At 54.1% G+C, this 18681-nt stretch overlaps 1 protein-coding gene and 1 long non-coding RNA gene across 5 annotated transcripts in view; one reads left to right on the top strand and one right to left on the bottom strand.

Moving 5' to 3' along the window:
- The window catches only part of OPHN1 (oligophrenin 1), a 47765-nt gene extending 29208 nt beyond the window's left edge, over positions 1-18557 (bottom strand). For all 4 annotated transcript variants that reach the window (XM_042886355.1, XM_042886356.1, XM_042886357.1 and 1 more), the window contains exons 1-3: positions 18357-18557; positions 3906-4001; positions 793-854 (exon numbers count right to left, since the gene is read on the bottom strand). In XM_042886355.1, coding sequence (XP_042742289.1) covers positions 793-854; positions 3906-4001; positions 18357-18510 — 312 coding nt within the window. In that variant the 5' untranslated portion in view covers positions 18511-18557. The remainder of the gene's footprint in view (positions 1-792; positions 855-3905; positions 4002-18356) is intronic.
- Positions 16938-18532, top strand: LOC122188229. The gene is made up of 3 exons (XR_006181527.1): positions 16938-16988; positions 17205-17334; positions 17424-18532. It is a non-coding gene; the product is annotated as an uncharacterized LOC122188229 (long non-coding RNA).
- Positions 18558-18681: the final 124 nt, after the last annotated feature.

Below are 18681 nucleotides of genomic sequence, written 5' to 3'. Positions count from 1 at the left end.
CTGCAAGTGGAAGGCAAAACCAAAATAATTGGGAAAGTCAGCTACGTGCCAAGAAAGCATTCATGACTGCTGGAACGATCCCTTCCACTCATTTACCCATGGCAGAACGAGCCATTGCCTGGGCTGTAAATAATACTGAAATATCATGCTCTCCTGCAGCCTGTAGCTGCTTTCCTCCCATTGCCCTCCCTGCCCATGGACGCACAGGGCATTGCAGCAGTGCCCCGCTGGTGCTGCCAGGCACGAGCTCCCACTGCTGCACGAGGCAGGAGCAAACAGCGCCAAGCAGCTAATTCCTGGCATGCTGTAAAAGCTCTCCACAGAGCCCAACCTTCGTGTTTTTCCTGGAATTAAGAGCGAAATGGAAAGCCAACACTAGCTCTGTGTTGAGGAGTTTCAAAGATGAAGAGGGCACATGACAGCAGGGAGCAAATCTTCCTGCAGGAGCTGCGTGCAGGGAGGGCAGCTGCACAGCAGGACAGTGCACACTGCCACTGGGGAGAACGAAGCCAGAAATGCACCCAGAGTCAGCCCGGCAGTGCAGGACTGTGCAGCAGAGTGGCTGCACAGCATGCAGGAGAGGTTTGGGTGCTGGTGTGGAACTGCCCATCCCATCCAGCACCTCTCCCTCTGCTATTCAGGACATGGGCTGCAAATACAGTGCCCTGCTGCTGTGGCTCCTGCATGACAAGAAGCTTTACACCAAGCTGCGTGCTGCAGCTGGGCCATAATTTAGCATTTACAAGATACAACCAGGCAGCAATTACCAGAAGGCTGTTAGAATCATCTTACCATCATTGATCTCTCAAGCTCTACCTCCTGGAGAAGCTCTGCGAACTCCTTGAAGGACTCAGCTGCAGGGAGAACAAAGGTAAAGTCAACGTGGCAGTGCTGGACAGGCTGCTGGAAGGTGTGCAGAGCTCCTGTGCTGGGTCCATCCCTGCAGCCACGAGCAGAGCTCACCCCGCACTGCTGGACAGCCAGGAGACATGAGCACTGCACAGCTGGGAGAGCTGTGGGGCCCTTGCTGGGCCAGGACAAGATGTAAAAATACCCAAACAGCAGAGATTATGTTCAGCAACAAAAAGCACAGAGTCGTTGTGATGAGGAAGGAAGGGCAGCAGCTGTTGAAAAGGTTCGGGTACTGACAGCGCTCTGCACAGTGTTCAACAATGAAACAAAAAGAATCTTCAGCAGCAGCATTTTTCTTGGAGTCCAACTGAAACAAAATTAGTATGAGGCCTTTCCTTTAGCAAACTGAAAAAGCAAGATTTGTTCAGTCTGGTGGAAAAAAAGAGAGCAGGTGGGAACAGCAGAGCGCCTTCCAGGAAAAGGGGCAATGATGGAGAGGAACATCCAGCCCTGCTCCCTGCCCCCAGAGGGCAGAGCACAGCAAGCAGCTGAGCTGGTAATGGGGCAGACTGCAGCCAGCTGTCACGGGAAACCCTTCTCACCATGCAGGCAGTAACATCACTGAAATGAGACGTGCAGAAGCCCCAGCTCCGGGCAGTCATCTACCTGTGCACAGCGCGACGCGGTGCTGAGCCCCAGGGCTCTTCCAGCTGCATGAGCAGATCTGGGAACCGTGTGGGAGGGACGGAGCGGGCGCAGGGCCGTGCTGCTGGGAGATGCTCCCATGCACAGCCCCCAGCTCCAGGAGCAGCAGCAGCACACAGCACCTGCAAGCAGCACACAGCAGCGTTTTTTCTGTAATATCTACTGAAATCCCCTTGCTTGCAGTTCAGGCTCTGTATTCAGGCTCCGCACTCATGCCAAGCAATATAAAGAATATCTGAGAACCAACCAAAAGGTGGCCCAGCAGAGAGGCTTGCAGCAGAGCTCTGGAGGGCAGCACCAAGGGCTCTCAGCATGAACAGCCACAAGGGAATGAATGAATGAACCACACACACAGTGAGGCACACACAGCAATAGCTTGTGCCACAGATAAGGGACAGGATGCATTTTTGCCGTATCTGCAAGCTGAGGGCTCCACATCCACAGGCAAAACCTTTGGAAAAGCACCTGTCCTGCTGGAAGCTGCCGTGATGCTGCAGTGCAGTGAGCCAGCGTGAAATTGTGGAGTTAAAGGACTCAATCTGCAGCTGATGAGACAGACACAAAGCAGAGAAACCACAACCTCGTGATGCAGTCACTCAGCTGGCACCACCAACACATAGCACAGCTCTCCTGACGAGTCAGTGCTTTCTGAGTTCTGCTCCACGGTGAAGGATTGAGAGGTGCACACACACAGGCACTAGGAGCCAAGTGCAAGGAGCCTGAGCTAGCAAAGGAATTAACACAGGGCGGAAAGGCCTCCAGCCATGGAGTTATAGGGAAAATGTCAGCACCTAGAAGTTTTTGCTGATGTGCATTTCTTCCCCTGCAGGAACACAGGCATGCATGGCCTGGCTGCAGCCACACAGCGGCCCCCAAACACATCCCACAGTGTGAGTGCAGGCTCCCGTTGCAGTGCCAGCATTGCAGTCCCGACCCACAGCACTCAAAACCACTGCCTTGGGTGCATGGGTGTCAGCTGTGTCTGCCTACACGAAAAGAAGAAAGAGCAGCACCAGTTGTATTTGCAGATTAAACACGTTCCCTGACGGGCGATAAGAGCTCAGTCATGTTTTGCTTCGTTCCCATATCTGTGATCAGAGCAGCTCCTACGCTCACACGCATCTGTGCTCTTCAGAAGCCCGACAGCTTCTGGAGCTGCTATGGAGATGCCAACACCCTGCTCGTGTTTTGGGAACAAGAAAGACTTGCAGAGCAGCTCAGCCCTGAGCAGACGCTACAGGCTTGCAGTAAGAGGAGGAACACAGTACAGACATCTTCACACCAGGTGATACGGGCCCTCTTCTCAAAAAAGCAAAACAAATATTTCCCAGCAAAAACAGAAAAGGGTTTTGCTGCTTTAAGCGTCTTACATCTCCTCTTCTCTCCGCTGCCCATACAGCTGCTTGCTTTAAACCTCTCTGCTCCCCCAGGGTTCTTTAGAATGCAACAGCTCTCCCTGCACTACCCAGATGTGTTTGGAAATGCAGCACCTCTATTTCCATTTGGTTTGGAAGCTGACTCACTTCCAGTAGGCTTCACCTACCAACTTTCCATAAAGGGAATTAGATTTTGAAGGGCACACCACAGTCCGCTTTGAACAGCTTTAAATAACACAACCAGCAGAGCAGGCTCTGCTTCCTTCCCCTTCCTGCGCCAGCTGAGACCTGACATCAGCATGTCCCACTTGCAGCTCCCTGCAGACTGACAGAAGATGCCATTATTTCAGAAGTGCCCCACAGCCAGTGGGAGATTTCCTGCTGCCCCTGCGTGCCCCCTCCTGCCCCGGCCCCCCTAAAGCAATGCCACAGCTCAGCCAGCAGCAGGAGCACTCAGAAACACATTGTGCTTAAGGTGCTCCTTGCATTCCTTGGGTGCAGCTGGCATATGCTGGGCTGGCAGGGAGGAATCACTCTGGATTGCTAATCCTAAACCAGAAGGGTGGGGAGCAGACACCAACTGGGGACTATTTCCCATTCAACAACACTTCCAACAGGATGATGTTACTGGCAGTCTGCAGCACGGGGCTGCCCTGTACTTGCAAGATGCCTGCAGCAGAGCTAAGCAAGAGCAGCAGCATCAGAGGACATGAAGCAAAGCACCTCATGCTCCCTCTGCACTGGAAATGTGGGTTGAGCCTCAGGACCACCAGGGGAGGGGAGTGTGTTCCCTGCAGCACACTGTGTCAGTGCTGGTTGGGCACAGTGGGACCATGGAGAGCCAGTGTGAGTGCCTGCTGGGCTGAGGAACCTGGTCCTGGCTCTGTTCAGAAACCATCAGCATAGGCAGATTCCTAAAGAAAGAGATCTTCTTAGTAAGTGAAAGCTTGCATCAAAAAGAAGAAAACTCACCAATATTAATCTCGTCGTCTGTTAGGGTGTCACCAATAAAATCAAACTGAAAGGACTGCAGAGTCTGGGAGAACTTCTGTACTGCTGAGGAGTAACCTGGAAAAGGGCAAAGAGATGGCTGTGTTCTTACAGTGCTCATACAGAACCCTTAGGAAATTTACTCGGAGTGGAAAAATACAACACAGAGTGATGTGGTTAAAAACAACCCAGTGTCACCATGAATTTGCTTTTGGTTGCTTTGTGTAGAGGCAGAAATAATCACGAGGACCCAAACCAAGAGCCGCCGGGGGTCAGACAGTGCAGCAGCTGCTGAGGGAGCTCCCGGCCCCAGGCAGGGACACTTCCTGAGGTGCTGCAGCTCAGCCCCAATTATTTTTGGACTTTGCAGAGACATTTCCAGCCAAAGGGATCCTTTGTGTCCTCGCATCCTGTGTGGCTGCTCCGCAGCTTTCTGAGTGGCTCCTTTGTTGACATGGCTCTGATTACATTGGCAGAACCACTCCACAGGGACGGGTGGCATGAATGCAGGGCAGCCCCAGCCAGGCAGCGACCTGCGGGATGGCAGCCAGAGGGACACGGCCATGGGGATGGGGATGGCAGCCATGCATCAGTGCTGGCAGTGCGGTCTCCTTCCAACAGCAAACACCTGAGGCACAGACGGGCTGACCTCACCTTACGTACGGCCAACAGGGTGTGGACATAACGCAAAAGCAAATGAATCATTTCAGACTTTGGTTTACGGCTGTTTTCCCTAACTTTGGACTGCACAGAACCAGACCGGAACCCTTGGTGGAGGAGCACCGGAGCCAGAGCTCTGAGAAATTCAGGAAGTGACAGACGTGGAAGAGGTGAAGGAGCAGATGTCAGTGTGCAGAGAATGGCCAAAAATGACAGTTCTGCACAAACATACAAATCAGTGAGGAACTGCCCCTGCTTAAGTGCGGGCTACTATCATAGAATCACAGAATCACAGCATGGCCTGGGTTGCAAAGGACCACAATGCTCATCAGTTCCAACCCCTGCTGTGTGCAGGTCGCCAACCAGCAGCCCAGGCTGCCCAGAGCCACATCCAGCCTGGCCTCGAATGCTTGCAGGGCTGGGGCATCCACAGCCTCCTTGGGCAACCTGTGAACAGTGCCTCACCACCCTGTGTGAAAAACTTCCTCCTCATATCCAACCTAAACCTCTCCTGTAATATCTGCATTTATGGCCTGTAAGAGGAAGAGGACACAGACTGGAGGCACAGCACAGCCTCAAGTTGCTCACTGAGTTTGCTCAGAAGGGTCAGAACTTTGCCCTTCAATGGGCAGATTCAAGTCTGAATGTGGCCATTTAGCAACCAGCTGCTAGGAGAGCCTGAGAGCGTCAATGGGTGAACTCTGGCACAGAATGATGTCATTAACTTGGTGGAAAACCTCCGCAAATAATTCACTTTCAGTGCCCGCAGCACTCAGTGCATTCACATGCTGAGCCCAGAGGCTCCTATTCACTCCTTACTCAGGCAGATCTTTGTTCCTCCCTGCTAACCGTTCCTCCCTGCTAACCATCCCCTCCCTGCTAACCATTCCTCCCTGCTAACCATCTCCTCCCTGCTAACCATCCTATCCCTGCTAACCATCCCCTCGCTGGCAGCCCATGACTGCTCCAGCACCTCCCACTGCTGCCCACACCTTGTGGATCTGTCAGCTCTAACCCTGGCCCTAACCCTGGCCCTAACCCCAACCCCAGCCCTAACCTGGACTGAGGGACCCGCAGCACTTTTCCCTCTGGTGTCAGCCCAGCAATGTGCCCTGCTATCAGAATGTTCCTTGGCCAGCTGAGTTCCTTTATTCCTTTTCTATAGGAATGGGGTATGGCAAGAGCAGAGGATTTGAAAAAGCCAAACGCAATTTATTTAAAACCAGAAAAAAAGAAACCGTACAACTGATTTAAGTTACATTTTCCTTTCAAAAAGCAGTCTGGCCTGGAGTTTTACGTGCCAAGCTTCAAGCTGAAGCAAAGCCAGGTGGACTATAAACCACATCTCACGTTAGCTTAATGGCGAAAGAGGGCCAGAGCCCCTTAATGGGTCTGGCACCATTGGGTTTCATTTGACATAGGAATTTCTTCTCTTTTTGGAGGGATGCCCTCATCTCACTGCTGGCCCCAGCAGCGCCTCCTTGGTCCTCACCCCAACCACACCTCAGAGCCCACGGCTCCCAGCAGCTCCCAGCAGCATTAGTGGTTCCCAGCAGCTCCCAGCGACTGATCTCTTTCCTGCAGTACAGGAGCAAACCAGCACAATGCTTCAAGAACAACCACAGCCTTGGTGCCAACTCCTGTTCTCTTCCTTTCTTTGCAGTATAGGGGTTGCTGTACAGCACCATTTACGATCCCTAAACAAACAGTCTTGGCTTTCCATCCCCACAGAAAACTCCCCAGCATGAATCAAGGCCAGGTTGCTGCTGTGATCCATTCAGAATCCACATGGCAAAAGCAAGAACAAGGGTGGTGGTTGCTGTCACCACATCCCCAGGATGCACTGCCATCATAGGGAGCTGCCACCTGGGCAGGGCTCCATGCACGAGCCTGTTTTCTGGATACAAAGGCGAGGGATGCCCAAGGAACAGCCCTTAAGGTGCCCTGGACAGAACATGAGCACAGGGGCAGGGAAGCAGGAGGTGCCCAGTGCTTGCAGATGGATTCTGCAATCACACCAGGTCTAGGGTTAGGAAGGAACTGAATCAGCTGGAGGGAGAAGCAGTGCTGTTAACGTCTGGCATGGCTCTCAGAGATCACTTAATGGAAACCAGATTCCTACAGACCAACACTGCTTGTCTGTACACACGTATGGAGCCTTGGCTGAACACTGATTTCTGACAAATCCTACATATACACTATAAAGACAGCACTGGGTACTCTTATAGTAAGAAAACCACTATTGCTACGATGGGAGTTTATTGGCAAATGAAAGCAGGGATGGTTCTGGCACCTGCCCCAGCTGCAGAAGTGCCTGCTGGCAGCCAGCCGCACCAGGCGCAGCACGAGGGCCGAACCCGTGATGCACAGGGGCCCCCAGCATCTGCATTTTCCCTCATTTTCCTCCCCTCTGATGCAAACACACGGCTGCCAGGCGTGCAGCTCCTGCCCGCTCCCAGCCTTTTACACTCACAGCACAGAGCTGGAAGTGAACGCCCTGGGCTCTGCTCGGCCCCAGCAGTGTGCAGGGAGCAGAGAGGAGCAGGAGCACGGTGCTGTAATTGCAAACCAGGACAGCACATCAGAAGGCAGGCACAGCTCATCCTGTCCAACACCGGAACATCTGATGGCTTCATGTCAGCATTAAGGGCCCTGCTGGCTCAGCACAGCTTGTTTCCGTGGAAACGCAGCAAAATGAATTTGATCAGAAATCCTTTGGGACTCCCTTCCTTGCAGTGTTCAGCACACGGCGCTGGCTTTCACAACCTGTAGCCACAGTAACCTGCTCTTCTAGGAAAGATGAGGTCCAACCACTCAGCAGAGGACAGTGCTGACCAGCAGCATCCGGCAGCGCGAGGGAATGAGCACCCAGTGCAGCCCCTGCACGGACACACGCGCTGCAGAAGGTCACGTCATTATATTGATGTGTAACAAAATCACCTCCAGAGATTGCAGCTACTCAAGGATGTGCCTCGGGTCCCACAAAAGGTTTCAGCAAAGAAAATGGGGTTTCTCATCCCAAACATCCATGGGATTATAGTGGTCCCCTGCTGCCAAGTGAAACGTGTCGCTGTGTTCCCAAAACCAGAATGTCAGCAGCAGCAGCTGGTGATGGCTGCAGGGCCACCAGCACCTCTGTGCTTCTGCAGGGCAGGGCTGTGCTGCCTGGTGTGAGCCAGACACGGGGTGGTCTGGGTGGGAGGGATGCACCCACATTCTTCCTCAGCTTTGGTCACTTCAGAACTCTTTCTGGTGTCCTGCAGGGAGCAGCGCAGTGGGATACGCAGGACACAGAAACTCCTCTTCCACGAGAAAGAAAGGGCTGTAAAGCCCCACAGGGGAGAGAACGTCTCCATTGTTAGTAACTCCCACTGAATAATTCTGCAGGGAGCTGCATGATAAAGGAGTTCATCCGTCCACACTGCAGTCCAAGAGCAGAGGTTTCACACGTGTGCCCGGCCCCGCTGCTCAGAGCGCTGCCTGCAGCACGGCGCGGCCAGTCGGCACACCATGCAGGGCTGCTGCAGTCACACAGCATGCACTGACTCCACCAAATCCCCAAACATCGTCCCACCAACATACCTCAGCTCTGAAATCAATGGAGCTGCCCTGGCTGCACACAGATGTGTCATTAAAGCCGTGAGTAATCAGCCCTGACTCAGTGCCTTCAGGAACAGTGCTCGACAGCTGCCTGAGCACAAAAACATGTTGATTTTTTCAGATGAGAAAAAGAAAGAAAAATCTTCTGGATAGCCTTGTAGGCAGTTCCAAAGGCACAGAAGTGTCTTGATAGGGTAGCAGTGCCCCAGTGCTCGGAACACGAGGGAGGCTTACAGGCAGGTAATTAAAACGGCCCCTCTCCGAGCAGACAGCGCTCCACTTCAACGCTGGCAGGTTCTCTGCAGGTGCCCTACAGCCTTCTGGATCCATGGGAATTCACATTTCACAAAGGCCTCTCTTCAAACGCTGATTTGGGTTTTCCATTTGCCAGAAACAAATGGCCAACCTGAGCCGCACGATGCGAGACCAAACCCAGCAGAGCCCACAGCACCAAGGCTGCTCCCAACCAGCTCCCAAGGAGCCCTCCAGCCTTCCCCAGCTGCCAGCTCTGATGTGGGCAATGGATCAGCCCAAGCAATGCAACAAAAGAAAGAACAAACCTCCTGAAACTGCAAACAAGCACAGGCTGCTCCCTGGCCTGGCAGGGCGCAGGTTCCTACTGCTGTCCCCACACAGAGCTGCACCGCAGCATCACTGCTGCTGCAAAGTCACTTCTGCTGCGTTGGCACCACTCACAAACTAATGCTGCTCACCACAAGCAAGAGGCAGAACTCAGCTCTGAATGCTCGACCCCTGAAAGAGCAACACTTCACCTCTAGCATTTTTATGGCATTTCGACCTGACCCAGAGGTCCGCAAAGCTGGAGCAGTTCCTTCAGCAAAACAGGAAAAAGGCAGGAGGTTGCCGGGACAGAGCACACGGCTCACTGAAATGCAGGTTCAAAATGGTCAGCAGCATTAGAAATCAGCAAAAACATGGAAATGTGAGTTAAGAAATGCTACAACTGCAGTTTATCTCAATCCTGTATGTCCAGATCCTCGTCCAGTATGTCAGAGGGAAAACAACCACATCTTCATTCACTTTAACCCCAAGTTTACACAAGGGTTGCATTCAGGATGAGTTCCTACAGCCCCAGAGGATCACAGGACCTGATGAGTGTCCTGCTGCCGTGTGCTCAGTGCAGTCTGCTCACTTCTGCTGCTGCTTCATCCCAACCAAGCCCACATAGCACAAAAGCCCTGGGTCAGAGCTTGGCTCCAGCACGGCCCAATGCTGAGGCAATGTGTATCTTTTGTCTTTCACCTGAGTTACAGTGATGTGAAGGAAAACATTTAATGGTGCACCACAGGGCTGCAGCCATGTTTCCTTCTCAGTGGGGTCTCCTCTACAGCCCTGCATAAATTTCAGCCTACCCACTGTCTAAACCAAAGAACCAGTAGAAGAGGAAATTATTCATACCCTCTCTGGAGTTTAGTAAACTCGAGCAATGAAAGAGAGCCTTCTGAGGGCCCGAACACGTGAGGAATGCTGCCCTGCTGCTGCTCTGCAGGCACAGAGCTCGGGATGAAGGTGGGGTGGTGTTTCTACAATGAGGAGAATAGCAAATCCTGACTGTGGTGCAGGAGGGGCCGGCAGTGCCTGGGGCAGCTCCTGGCTCCTGCTGACAGCAACCGGAGCAGCTGGGCCACATGGGCAGGTGGGAGCGGGGTGCAGTGGATGACACTGCACTACACTGCATTACACTGCTGCTGCCATCCTTTCTGAGCCCTCCCTAACTCTGCAGACAGGGCATCACGGTGCTGAGCAGGCTCTTTGTGGGGAAAGTGCTGAGCCAGGGCGAGCAGACGGTGTTTTAGGAAGGACCACCTGAAGGGAGGTGGCCCTGCGGACACCAGGTGTGCCTGCTGATGGCAGCTCTGGGCAGCACCACGCAGGACAGGGCTGGCCATCAGCGGCAGGCAGCGGGCAGCAGGAGGGTGTGCTCTGCGAGCTGCAGCTCCTGCAACTCCCCACTGTACAGGCAGTGAGAGAACAGCGAAAACAAACACGAAAACAAGAGGCTCTTTTCCGGGGCAGAGCGCAAGCGGTCCCCACGGGGAGGTCTCATGATCAGCAGCGCTGGCGGAGCCATCCCAGCCCAAGCTCTGTGACCGGGGGCCCGAGCCGGCCCAGCACTGCCTCCCATCACACAGCACGGCTCAGCCCTCGGTGGGACCGCAGAGCTGCTGGCAGCAGGGCCAGGCAGGAGCCCGGCTCGGTGCTGGCACAGGCCGCAGCTCTCATGTGTGGCTGCTTTCCACCATGGCCCACGGTGCGGCAGGTCTGCAGGCTGCACCCCGCTCACCCTGCCCTCACCATGCCGCTGCAAGCAGCCGGGCACCGGCCATAGAGTCCTGCCCCGGGACACTGGGGAACCAGCGAGGTCCCAGCAGTGACGGGGCACCTCTGAGAACTGCCTCTCTGTCCTCCCACCGCCACGCAGCACCGCCGCACCCTGCTGCAGGCGTCCCTTCGGGTCCGGTGCCGTTCAGGACAGCTGCTGCTGCAGACCTGCAGGACCTGCCTGGCAGCCTGACAGCTCAGCTGCAGGTCCTGTTTGTCGCTCCTTGTTTTCACAGCTGCGCTGTTCAGTAAGATTAATGAAATTATGCTTCTTTAAAAAGATCTAGGCTCAGCACTTTGTAATCAGTGCTGGCTGGAGGAACAGAAACTAGACAAAAACAGAGGGGGAACACAGCACAGAGCAGCTCGGAAGCTGCCATGAAGGCCTTCTATTGTCCAACTGCTTTTATCACCACTGAAGCAGCACATGACCGTGACCGTACATTCACCTGTATGGAGAACTCAGTGACAAAAAGGACATCGGCTGCAAAGGGCCTTTCTGAATGTGTCCAGAAACACAAACCAGCAGGACCTGAGGGTGGCATTGCCCAGCAGAGGGATCCCGACAGCAGCGAGCATTCTGCAGCCCAGAGTGAAACCACGGAGAACTCCACACCACCAAAAGGAGAAGTTTCCAAAGCCTTACACCTCACAATTATCAGCTGCTCCTATAGAACAAAACCTTTATTTCATGTTTAGTAATCGCTGCCTGCTGAACTTCACCAGCGGTCTCCTTTTGCATGTTCAACATCTGTAACGCAGAGCTTTACAGAGTTCATGGGACAAAGTTGGCCATTCTTTGCCTTTGAACATCAGGGCTCTCCAGGCTGCACAGAAACTTTGTAATTCTCAAGCCCAAGCGCTGAGCACAGCTCAGGGGGACAGGGCACAGCTTTTATGGTCAGACCCACGGTATGGGGACATCCACGGCACAGGACGCCCATGGCCACGGTCAGCTCAATTGTGCGGGCAGCAGCTCCTGCTGAAACCAGCCCAGACGCACAGCTTGGGGCTGGGGGATGAGCCAGAGGGCAGCTTGGAGCTCCACTCTCCTGCGGCACAGCACGGCACAGCACCCCGCCAGCATGCGCAGCACTGCTGAAGCCACCCACAGAAAGCTGGCAGGCAGACGAGGAAGCCACATCTGTAGTTACCAGCGTGCTACCAACAGAATTATTAACCAAAGTATTCAAAACATTTCTCAAGGAAGAAGGCAGAAAAGCTGAGTCTTCACATGGTGACTCAAGAGGAAACGCTTTAGTCAGCAGCAGCGCTGCTGCGAGCTGCGGATTTTCAGACACGTTACAAAACAGGGATAACACCCACATCCTTCCAGAGAACAGGCCAAGAAAGGCAACAGAACATGGAAGAAAAGCTGTGTGGTTGTCTCACGTGTGGCAGAAGAGCAAACGCACTTACACACATGAAAGCTCCCCAGTGCTGTGATCCTGCCCGCGTCACCACGCTCGCAGCTGATCTCAGGGCTCTCACACTGTGATCGTCCCCATTTCCCAGGAAAGCAGGTGGCTGTGTGCCTGCTGGCTGAGCTCCCTGTGCAATGGGTGCTGCTTTCCTGCATGGCACAGCACTGGGAAGTAGACTGGGGTGCAGACCCGTGCTGGGAAAAGCCCCCCCAGAATACTGTGTGTTGGCTCGCTTGAAGCAGGATGACACTGGACCACAACACGCTCCAGCACCATCTGTGCTGCAGCGCCAGGGGACGGGGAGAGGCAGGAAGAGCTGCCCGGCGCTTCCCACCCCAGACCCTCCCCAGGAGGCGCCTGCAGCCAGCAGCAAGCAGCCCTGCCCAGAGCTGCAGCGTGGGCACGAGGCCACCCAGCTCATCCTGCCGTGCTCAGCAGCAAAACAAAATCTAACAAATGCACAGCAAGGAGCTCCAGCCCAAGGGAAAGTTCTGCCTCACTCCTGGAGCACACAGATACTGTGCATGCTCCTTTTCCTTCCTGCCTGCTTCTGCAGATTAGGTTTTGGGAGCAGCTTGCTTTGTTTCCTTCGTTGGTTAGCTTCTGATTAAGGCATATCTGTTTTAGGTTTACACCGACTTGTGACCTCTGGTTCTGTGCACGGCGCCTAAATCCCAGGAAAATGAGCTCCTTTGCTGCCTGCTGGGCTGTGGGGAGCCCCCTTCATCCACCTGTCTGAACGCGGCACAGGAACAGAAGTGCCAGCAGGGAGAGCTGGCAGTGGCACGGGAGCAGCTCTGTGCTGCCGTACGGACACACAAAGTGCTTTGTAAGCCGAGCACTGCCTCAGCATTGCACTAGGGCTCGAGTTCCACTCCCTCAGGAAGGCAGAGGTAGGTCCGAAGGAAAAAAATGATGAGATTTCTCGGTGAGAGGAACCAGGTGTGGCAGATACCTTTACACACATCCAGCCATGTCGGTGACCCAAAGCCAAAGCACTTTCACCCCCTGCTCGCACCAGCACTGCAGCACGCCGTACAGACACACAGGATGTGCTGAGCCGTGCCTGCTGCCCCTGCTGCCATCCCACCCCACAGCAGGACGCTGCACAGAGGGGCTCAGGAGCACGCAGCTCCCTTCAAAGCTATGTGAAGGCTCTCGTTCTCTTCCTGTGCTCTTTGAGGCAGAGATGTGAATGGTCCTTGTTAGTACGTCCTCGACACCCTTACTTTACAGAGTGTAAACTGCTGGATCGAAGAGGTGTCCCATATGTAATTTACTGTTTTTAAGCTGGTTTGCTATCTTTTCAGACAATAAAAGCTGAGAAATTAGGAGAAAAAAATTAAAGTTATCAATAGTAACTCCACACAATTCTAAAAACCTTCTTATTAGGGCTAGGACAAGTGTTGGAAAATGATGGCTGCAATAGCCAAGCAAGGAAGGAATTCTCAGCACGTGCCAGTGGGCATCCGAGCAGCCCTGGCTGAAGAAGAGCAGCAAGGAGCAGGAAAATGTAAGCAGATAGTACTGCTGGAGGGGAGTGCTGTATTTTCCAGCAAGTCATTTTTCCCCTGCAGAAGTCCAGGAACAGCTTAACATGAACTGCTATATCGTAACTCACTCCAGGAAAGAGGGGGGAAGGTGTTTCTATGGCAGTGAGCCATCCCTGCCCCAGGGACATCCCAAGGCAGCTCCCTGCTTCAGGAACAGGCCAAAGAGAAAGCATCGGGGGCAAACAGCAGCTTTGTGCCTCAGGAGCTTCCCACAGCCCCCTACCTCACGGGCTGTGAAAAGGCTGGGCTCTGGACACGGGACTGAAGCAGTTCACGCAGGAGCACTCAGAGCCGCCTGCTCTGTCAGCAGCTCCAGACAGGCTCCCTGCAGTGCTCTGCATCCCAAACACATTCCTCGGAAGCTGCTTTTATCATTCCTGATAACACGTCCCTGTGCTGCTGCAATGGCAAACACAGGGCAGGCAGACAGGCCAGGCTGAGCGGAGCCAGCCCACGCTCCCAGCACCTGCCCAGCCCCGCAGGTCTGCTCCTGCACAGCTCAGTGCACAGCTCAGGTGCTGAGCGCTGCCCGAGCGCTGGTTTGGCGGAAGGTCATTAGAGCCAGGGAACTTTGCTAGGTCATTGTTGGACTCGATGATCCTTAAGGTCTTTTCCAACTTGAGTGGTTCTATGATTCTGAGCACAGGGAAGTGCGAGGATACAAGCAGAGGAGAGGAGAACAGAGCCGTGTTTAAGCAGCACAATGATCCTGGGTGCACAGCAGCTCTTCACACGCACCTGACCAGTGAATGATTTACACAAACCCTGCTTGGCTTCCAGGTTCCCCCACAGGCAGCTGAAGGAATGGCTTTCTGTGAGACTTGGGGCTCACACCCCCCCATGGATCAGCTCTGTGCCCCCCTGTGGAACAGTGCACCCCCACGGAGGGGCTCTGTGAACACACACAGAGGGGTTCCGTGCACATCCATTAAGGCAGCACTGGCTCATGCTCTGTACAGAGTATCTCACTGCCAGCACCTCGGCGCCCAGCACAGAGCTCACGTCTGCCCACACAGCTCCAGCACTCCAAGTGCCAGCAGCCGAGGGGCACGCAGGGCACGGAGCACCTTCCTCTTCCTCCCTTCTGCAGAGGAGCTTCAGCCTTGCTCACACATAGAGAAAAAACAGTGTCTGGATCTACGACACCGTGCCAACAGCCAGAAATCTCGCTCAAGGGGTTCGAGCCTTTGTCTACAGACTTCACATGAAATAGCACAGGGGGCTCTGCAGGAATCAGACAGGCACTCCAGGATTGCTTTAATCTCATTACAGTATTTCATATTCTTGACACACTGCTTTCTGTACTCAGAAGCACTGAATCCTCAAACACTGTCCCTTATGGCAGCACATGGATCTGTTGAGAGCTCTGACGGCCCTGCACTTCTGGTGGCACAGATCTCCATGCCAAGCAGTGCTGCTGGGCTGCTGCATGGCACCGATGGATGTGAGCAGCTGCTTTGTGGAGACAAACACCAGTCTGCTCTCTTCTGGTACAAATCACTTTGCAGGCACAGACACCTCTGTGCATTCCTTCATAGCGCTGTCTTTCCAGGATGAAACGCTCACATTGCCTGGAGAAGCTGCTTAACTGGCATGCAAATTCAGAAGCAATTTGCAAAACTACGCACTGTGCAGAAATGGATTTCAAAAGCATGTATGCAACATCTGCATGAGATCTCAAAGCTCTTCAGCTTCAAAAGCCAGCTCAGACCTTTGTAACGCTCGCAATTAATAAAAACAGCCCCAACTTGACATTTATCAAACTCCACCTGATATGCAATCGCACAAGAAGATCAAAGACCAGGAGAGACGGATGCTTCTGCATAAACAACAACACACACAGAAGAAAGCTGCAAGCCCCGCCAAGACAACAACAAAAAGTAAGACGAGGCAGCATACCGAGCCACAGAAAGAAAATGATGTGAATGATGTATTGCTAGGACAACAAGGCTGCCTCGCCGAGTGCTGCCTGACGCACAGCTTGTGTCAGGCACTGCCACTGCAAGGAAGAGATGTGCACGGCACTGCAGAGCCGCCCTGCACACGTGGCTCTCTGCCTTTCACGACACGGCACTCCCAGGGAGGAGAAACACCGGCAGTGCACCCGGAGCTCCTCGTCCTTCCGCCTGCCTGCAGCTCGGGGCAGCCCTGCAGCTCGGGGGGCCATGGCTGCAGCAGTGCAGGGCATCCCAGTGCGTGCTGCAGCGTGAGGGCAGCGCGGGGGACTGAAACCGTCACTCGGCACTTCCAGCAGCTCTGAGCACTTCTGGCACGAATAGGGAAAGATACGGCCAACTCTGCAACAAAAATATCTCTTATTTTGTCTCAAAGTAACTTCTTTGCTATCTTTGAAGTCTAAGATCATCACAATTGCCCAATATTTTGCTTTGCTTTAGTCCTATTTCTTGCTTGGCACCACCTTCTGCTTTGCCATCTCAGTGTGTCCCGTGTACAGACAACTCCCTCTTTTTTCCGGTTGACAAAGAAGCACAGCAGCAGCAACACAGCAGTGGGACCAGCACAGGAACAGACAGTGGGATCCGAGGCTGTACGGTGCTCAGGAGGGTTTCACACACTGTATTTCAATGAGTAAGACGTCAGTGATGGATGGGGGAAAATGCCAACATGCTCAGTTCTCCAGTACCCATGAAAGGCTGGGGCTCAATGCATTGACCACCAGGCTCACATCACTGCCCCCAGCCCCTCGGTGTCACACCTCACCTGCCCTGCAGCAGGACAGGGACATGAGCACCAGCCGTGGGGAGCTCTGTTACAGCTGCGCACCCAGCACCAGCACATTCCTGCTGGAGGCATTTAACCCAGCACGTTCAGTCCTGTTGTGAACAGTCCAAAAACCCTCAGTGGAGGTCACTGAAACAGCACTTTTCAGACACTGGAGGCCCAGCTGCTGCTACCACATTAAAGTTGGTGCCAGGCAGGATTCTCATGTTCAGATTCTGTCAGAACACACTTAAGATCTCCATGCAACTTCAGCTTGCCAGACACTTCTGCAAGGAGAGGACATGTGTGCACCAGGTACCGACAGCCCAAAGCTGCAGCCCGTAAATCAGGGTTCTGCAGATCCTCACACAGACTCACACTCACTTGTTTTTCCTATGACTCGACAAATGGAAAACAAAAGACGGCTCTGGGCAGTTCCAGGGTTTGGGTCTACATGCAGACTGCTGGCAGCAGCTCACACATGCACAGCAGGCCCAGTGTGCCTTTCTCTCCATACACCATGTGGATGCTGCCATGTTGTATGGAAACCGTTGAGTCCCAGCCTGCACCACTGATTGAACACCTGGGGAAAGGACCGGTCAGTCCTGGGAGCGCAGGTGAAGGCAGTTCAGCTGTGTGATTGGGAGGGGTGGCTGCACCTCTCTCAGACCCCATTTAAGGGCTGAGTGCCGCTAGGGAAAGACCTCTGGTTGGAAATTCCTTCCTTGTGGAGTTTTCCTGTCAGCTGAGATCTTCAGAGACAGGTGAGCACTTTCCTTTTCTCTTTGTCACACCTTCCCATTGCACTGGTCCTTTTGTCATTGCACCTCCTGTGTCACCACGTCGCTGTTAATCTGGTTGTTACACATGTGTAACGCACAGCCCCAGGTCCCACAGCACCCCTCCTCACAAGTCCCCTCCCATCCTTCCCTCAGCTCCACCCTCACCACCACTTTCTTCCTTTCTTCTTTACGTTTCAGTGTCAGCTGTCAACTACAGACAGGAGAATCTGTTACCTTTCACTGGAAATATTAACTGTAAGACTGGTGACTGCTAACAACCCTTCCCACACAAAACCTAAACGGCTCAGAGCCTTCAGAGAGCAGACAGGTCTGACGAGAACAACCGGGTTCTGATTTGCTGTTGTTTCTTTGTTGTTTTTTCCTGATCTGAGCAGAGATCTTTGGCTTCCTCTGCAGGACACCAGCATCCCACCAAACTGTGACGCCGGTGTTTGGGCCATGCCAGCCTTTGTTACAGCTGTTTTCCAGATGGGCACACACAGGCTATGCCAGACACAGCCCCAGTAATGCAGAGCCCTGAGCTGCTCTAAACAAAAGGGTGGCTGCTAAACCTGCTAACACAAACTAAAACCAAGCAGACAAGGAACGCAGCACACACACAAACACACCCTGCACTGCAGGTTCTCCTCTCTCCCCTTGGCCTGATGCACGCACAGCACTAGCAGCAGTGTCTTGGGCTCTATTTTAAGCTTCTACAGTAACAGATGAGATGCGAGGGACAGTACTGGGAAAGAACATGCATTGGTGCCAGAGGGAAAAGTGGGGACAAAAGGCAGTAGGTGTGGGGCTGGGACACAGTAGACCCCCTCTGGGGATCAGAGGGCCTCAGTGCTCCTGAATGAGCAGCTCCCTTAGAGCCGGCACTGAAGTCTATGTGTGCTCTGATACCGCTTTCATCGTTATTCAGAAAGAAACAAAAACAATACATGCACAAAGAGAAGAACTGTGGGCTGAGCTCTCCCAGTTCTGCGACGCTCTGATGCCGTGACTGCAGAGGCTGGCCGTGCCGGTCGGGCCCCGTTCAGGAACCTGCGTGCTCCATCTATGAAGGACACGGAGCGCCTTCACCGAGCGCAGCTCCGCCGTCCTTAAGAGAGGCGGTGCGGGAGCTCAGCAGCCCTGCGTGGGCACCGGCACACAACAGGCACAGCTCTCCTAAAGGCACTGCGGGAAACACGCTCCAGAAGCAGCGAGGTGCAATTATATTCCAGAAAAAGCATTCCTATTTAGAGAGCGTTGGAAATAGAGAAAAACCGGTCGTCGTTCTATTGTTCCCTATTGCATCCCGGTCGCAGCGCGGAGCCGCGGGGCAGCAGAGCCGGGACTCACTGCGGATGGCGGCGATCAGCGCGTTGCCGTCCTTGATCACGTCCTTGATGAACTTGTTGGTGCGCTCCAGCTCCTGCTCGTAGCATTTCAGCCGCTCTCTGAAGTCGGGGCTGTCCAGGTAGCAGTCGCTGAACTCCAGCGGCGGGTGCCCCATGGCTGCGCCGGCACGGCCGGGATGGAGCTGCGGGAGGGGCGGCAGCGGGCGGGCTGCGGCACCCTGCGGCACCCTACGGCACCCTGCCCCCGCTGCGGGGGCCCCGCTCCCCGGCCATGCCCTGCCCCGGCCCCGCCCGGCCCTGCCCCGCCCCGCTCCCCGGCCGCCCCG

Source organism: Lagopus leucura, unplaced genomic scaffold, assembly GCF_019238085.1.
Source record: "Lagopus leucura isolate 7727_CA_CO unplaced genomic scaffold, USGS_WTPT01 Super-Scaffold_100057, whole genome shotgun sequence".
NCBI lineage: Eukaryota > Metazoa > Chordata > Aves > Galliformes > Phasianidae > Lagopus > Lagopus leucura.
The sequence above is the reverse complement of the archived record's forward strand: the minus strand, read 5'-3'. Positions and strand labels throughout refer to the sequence as shown.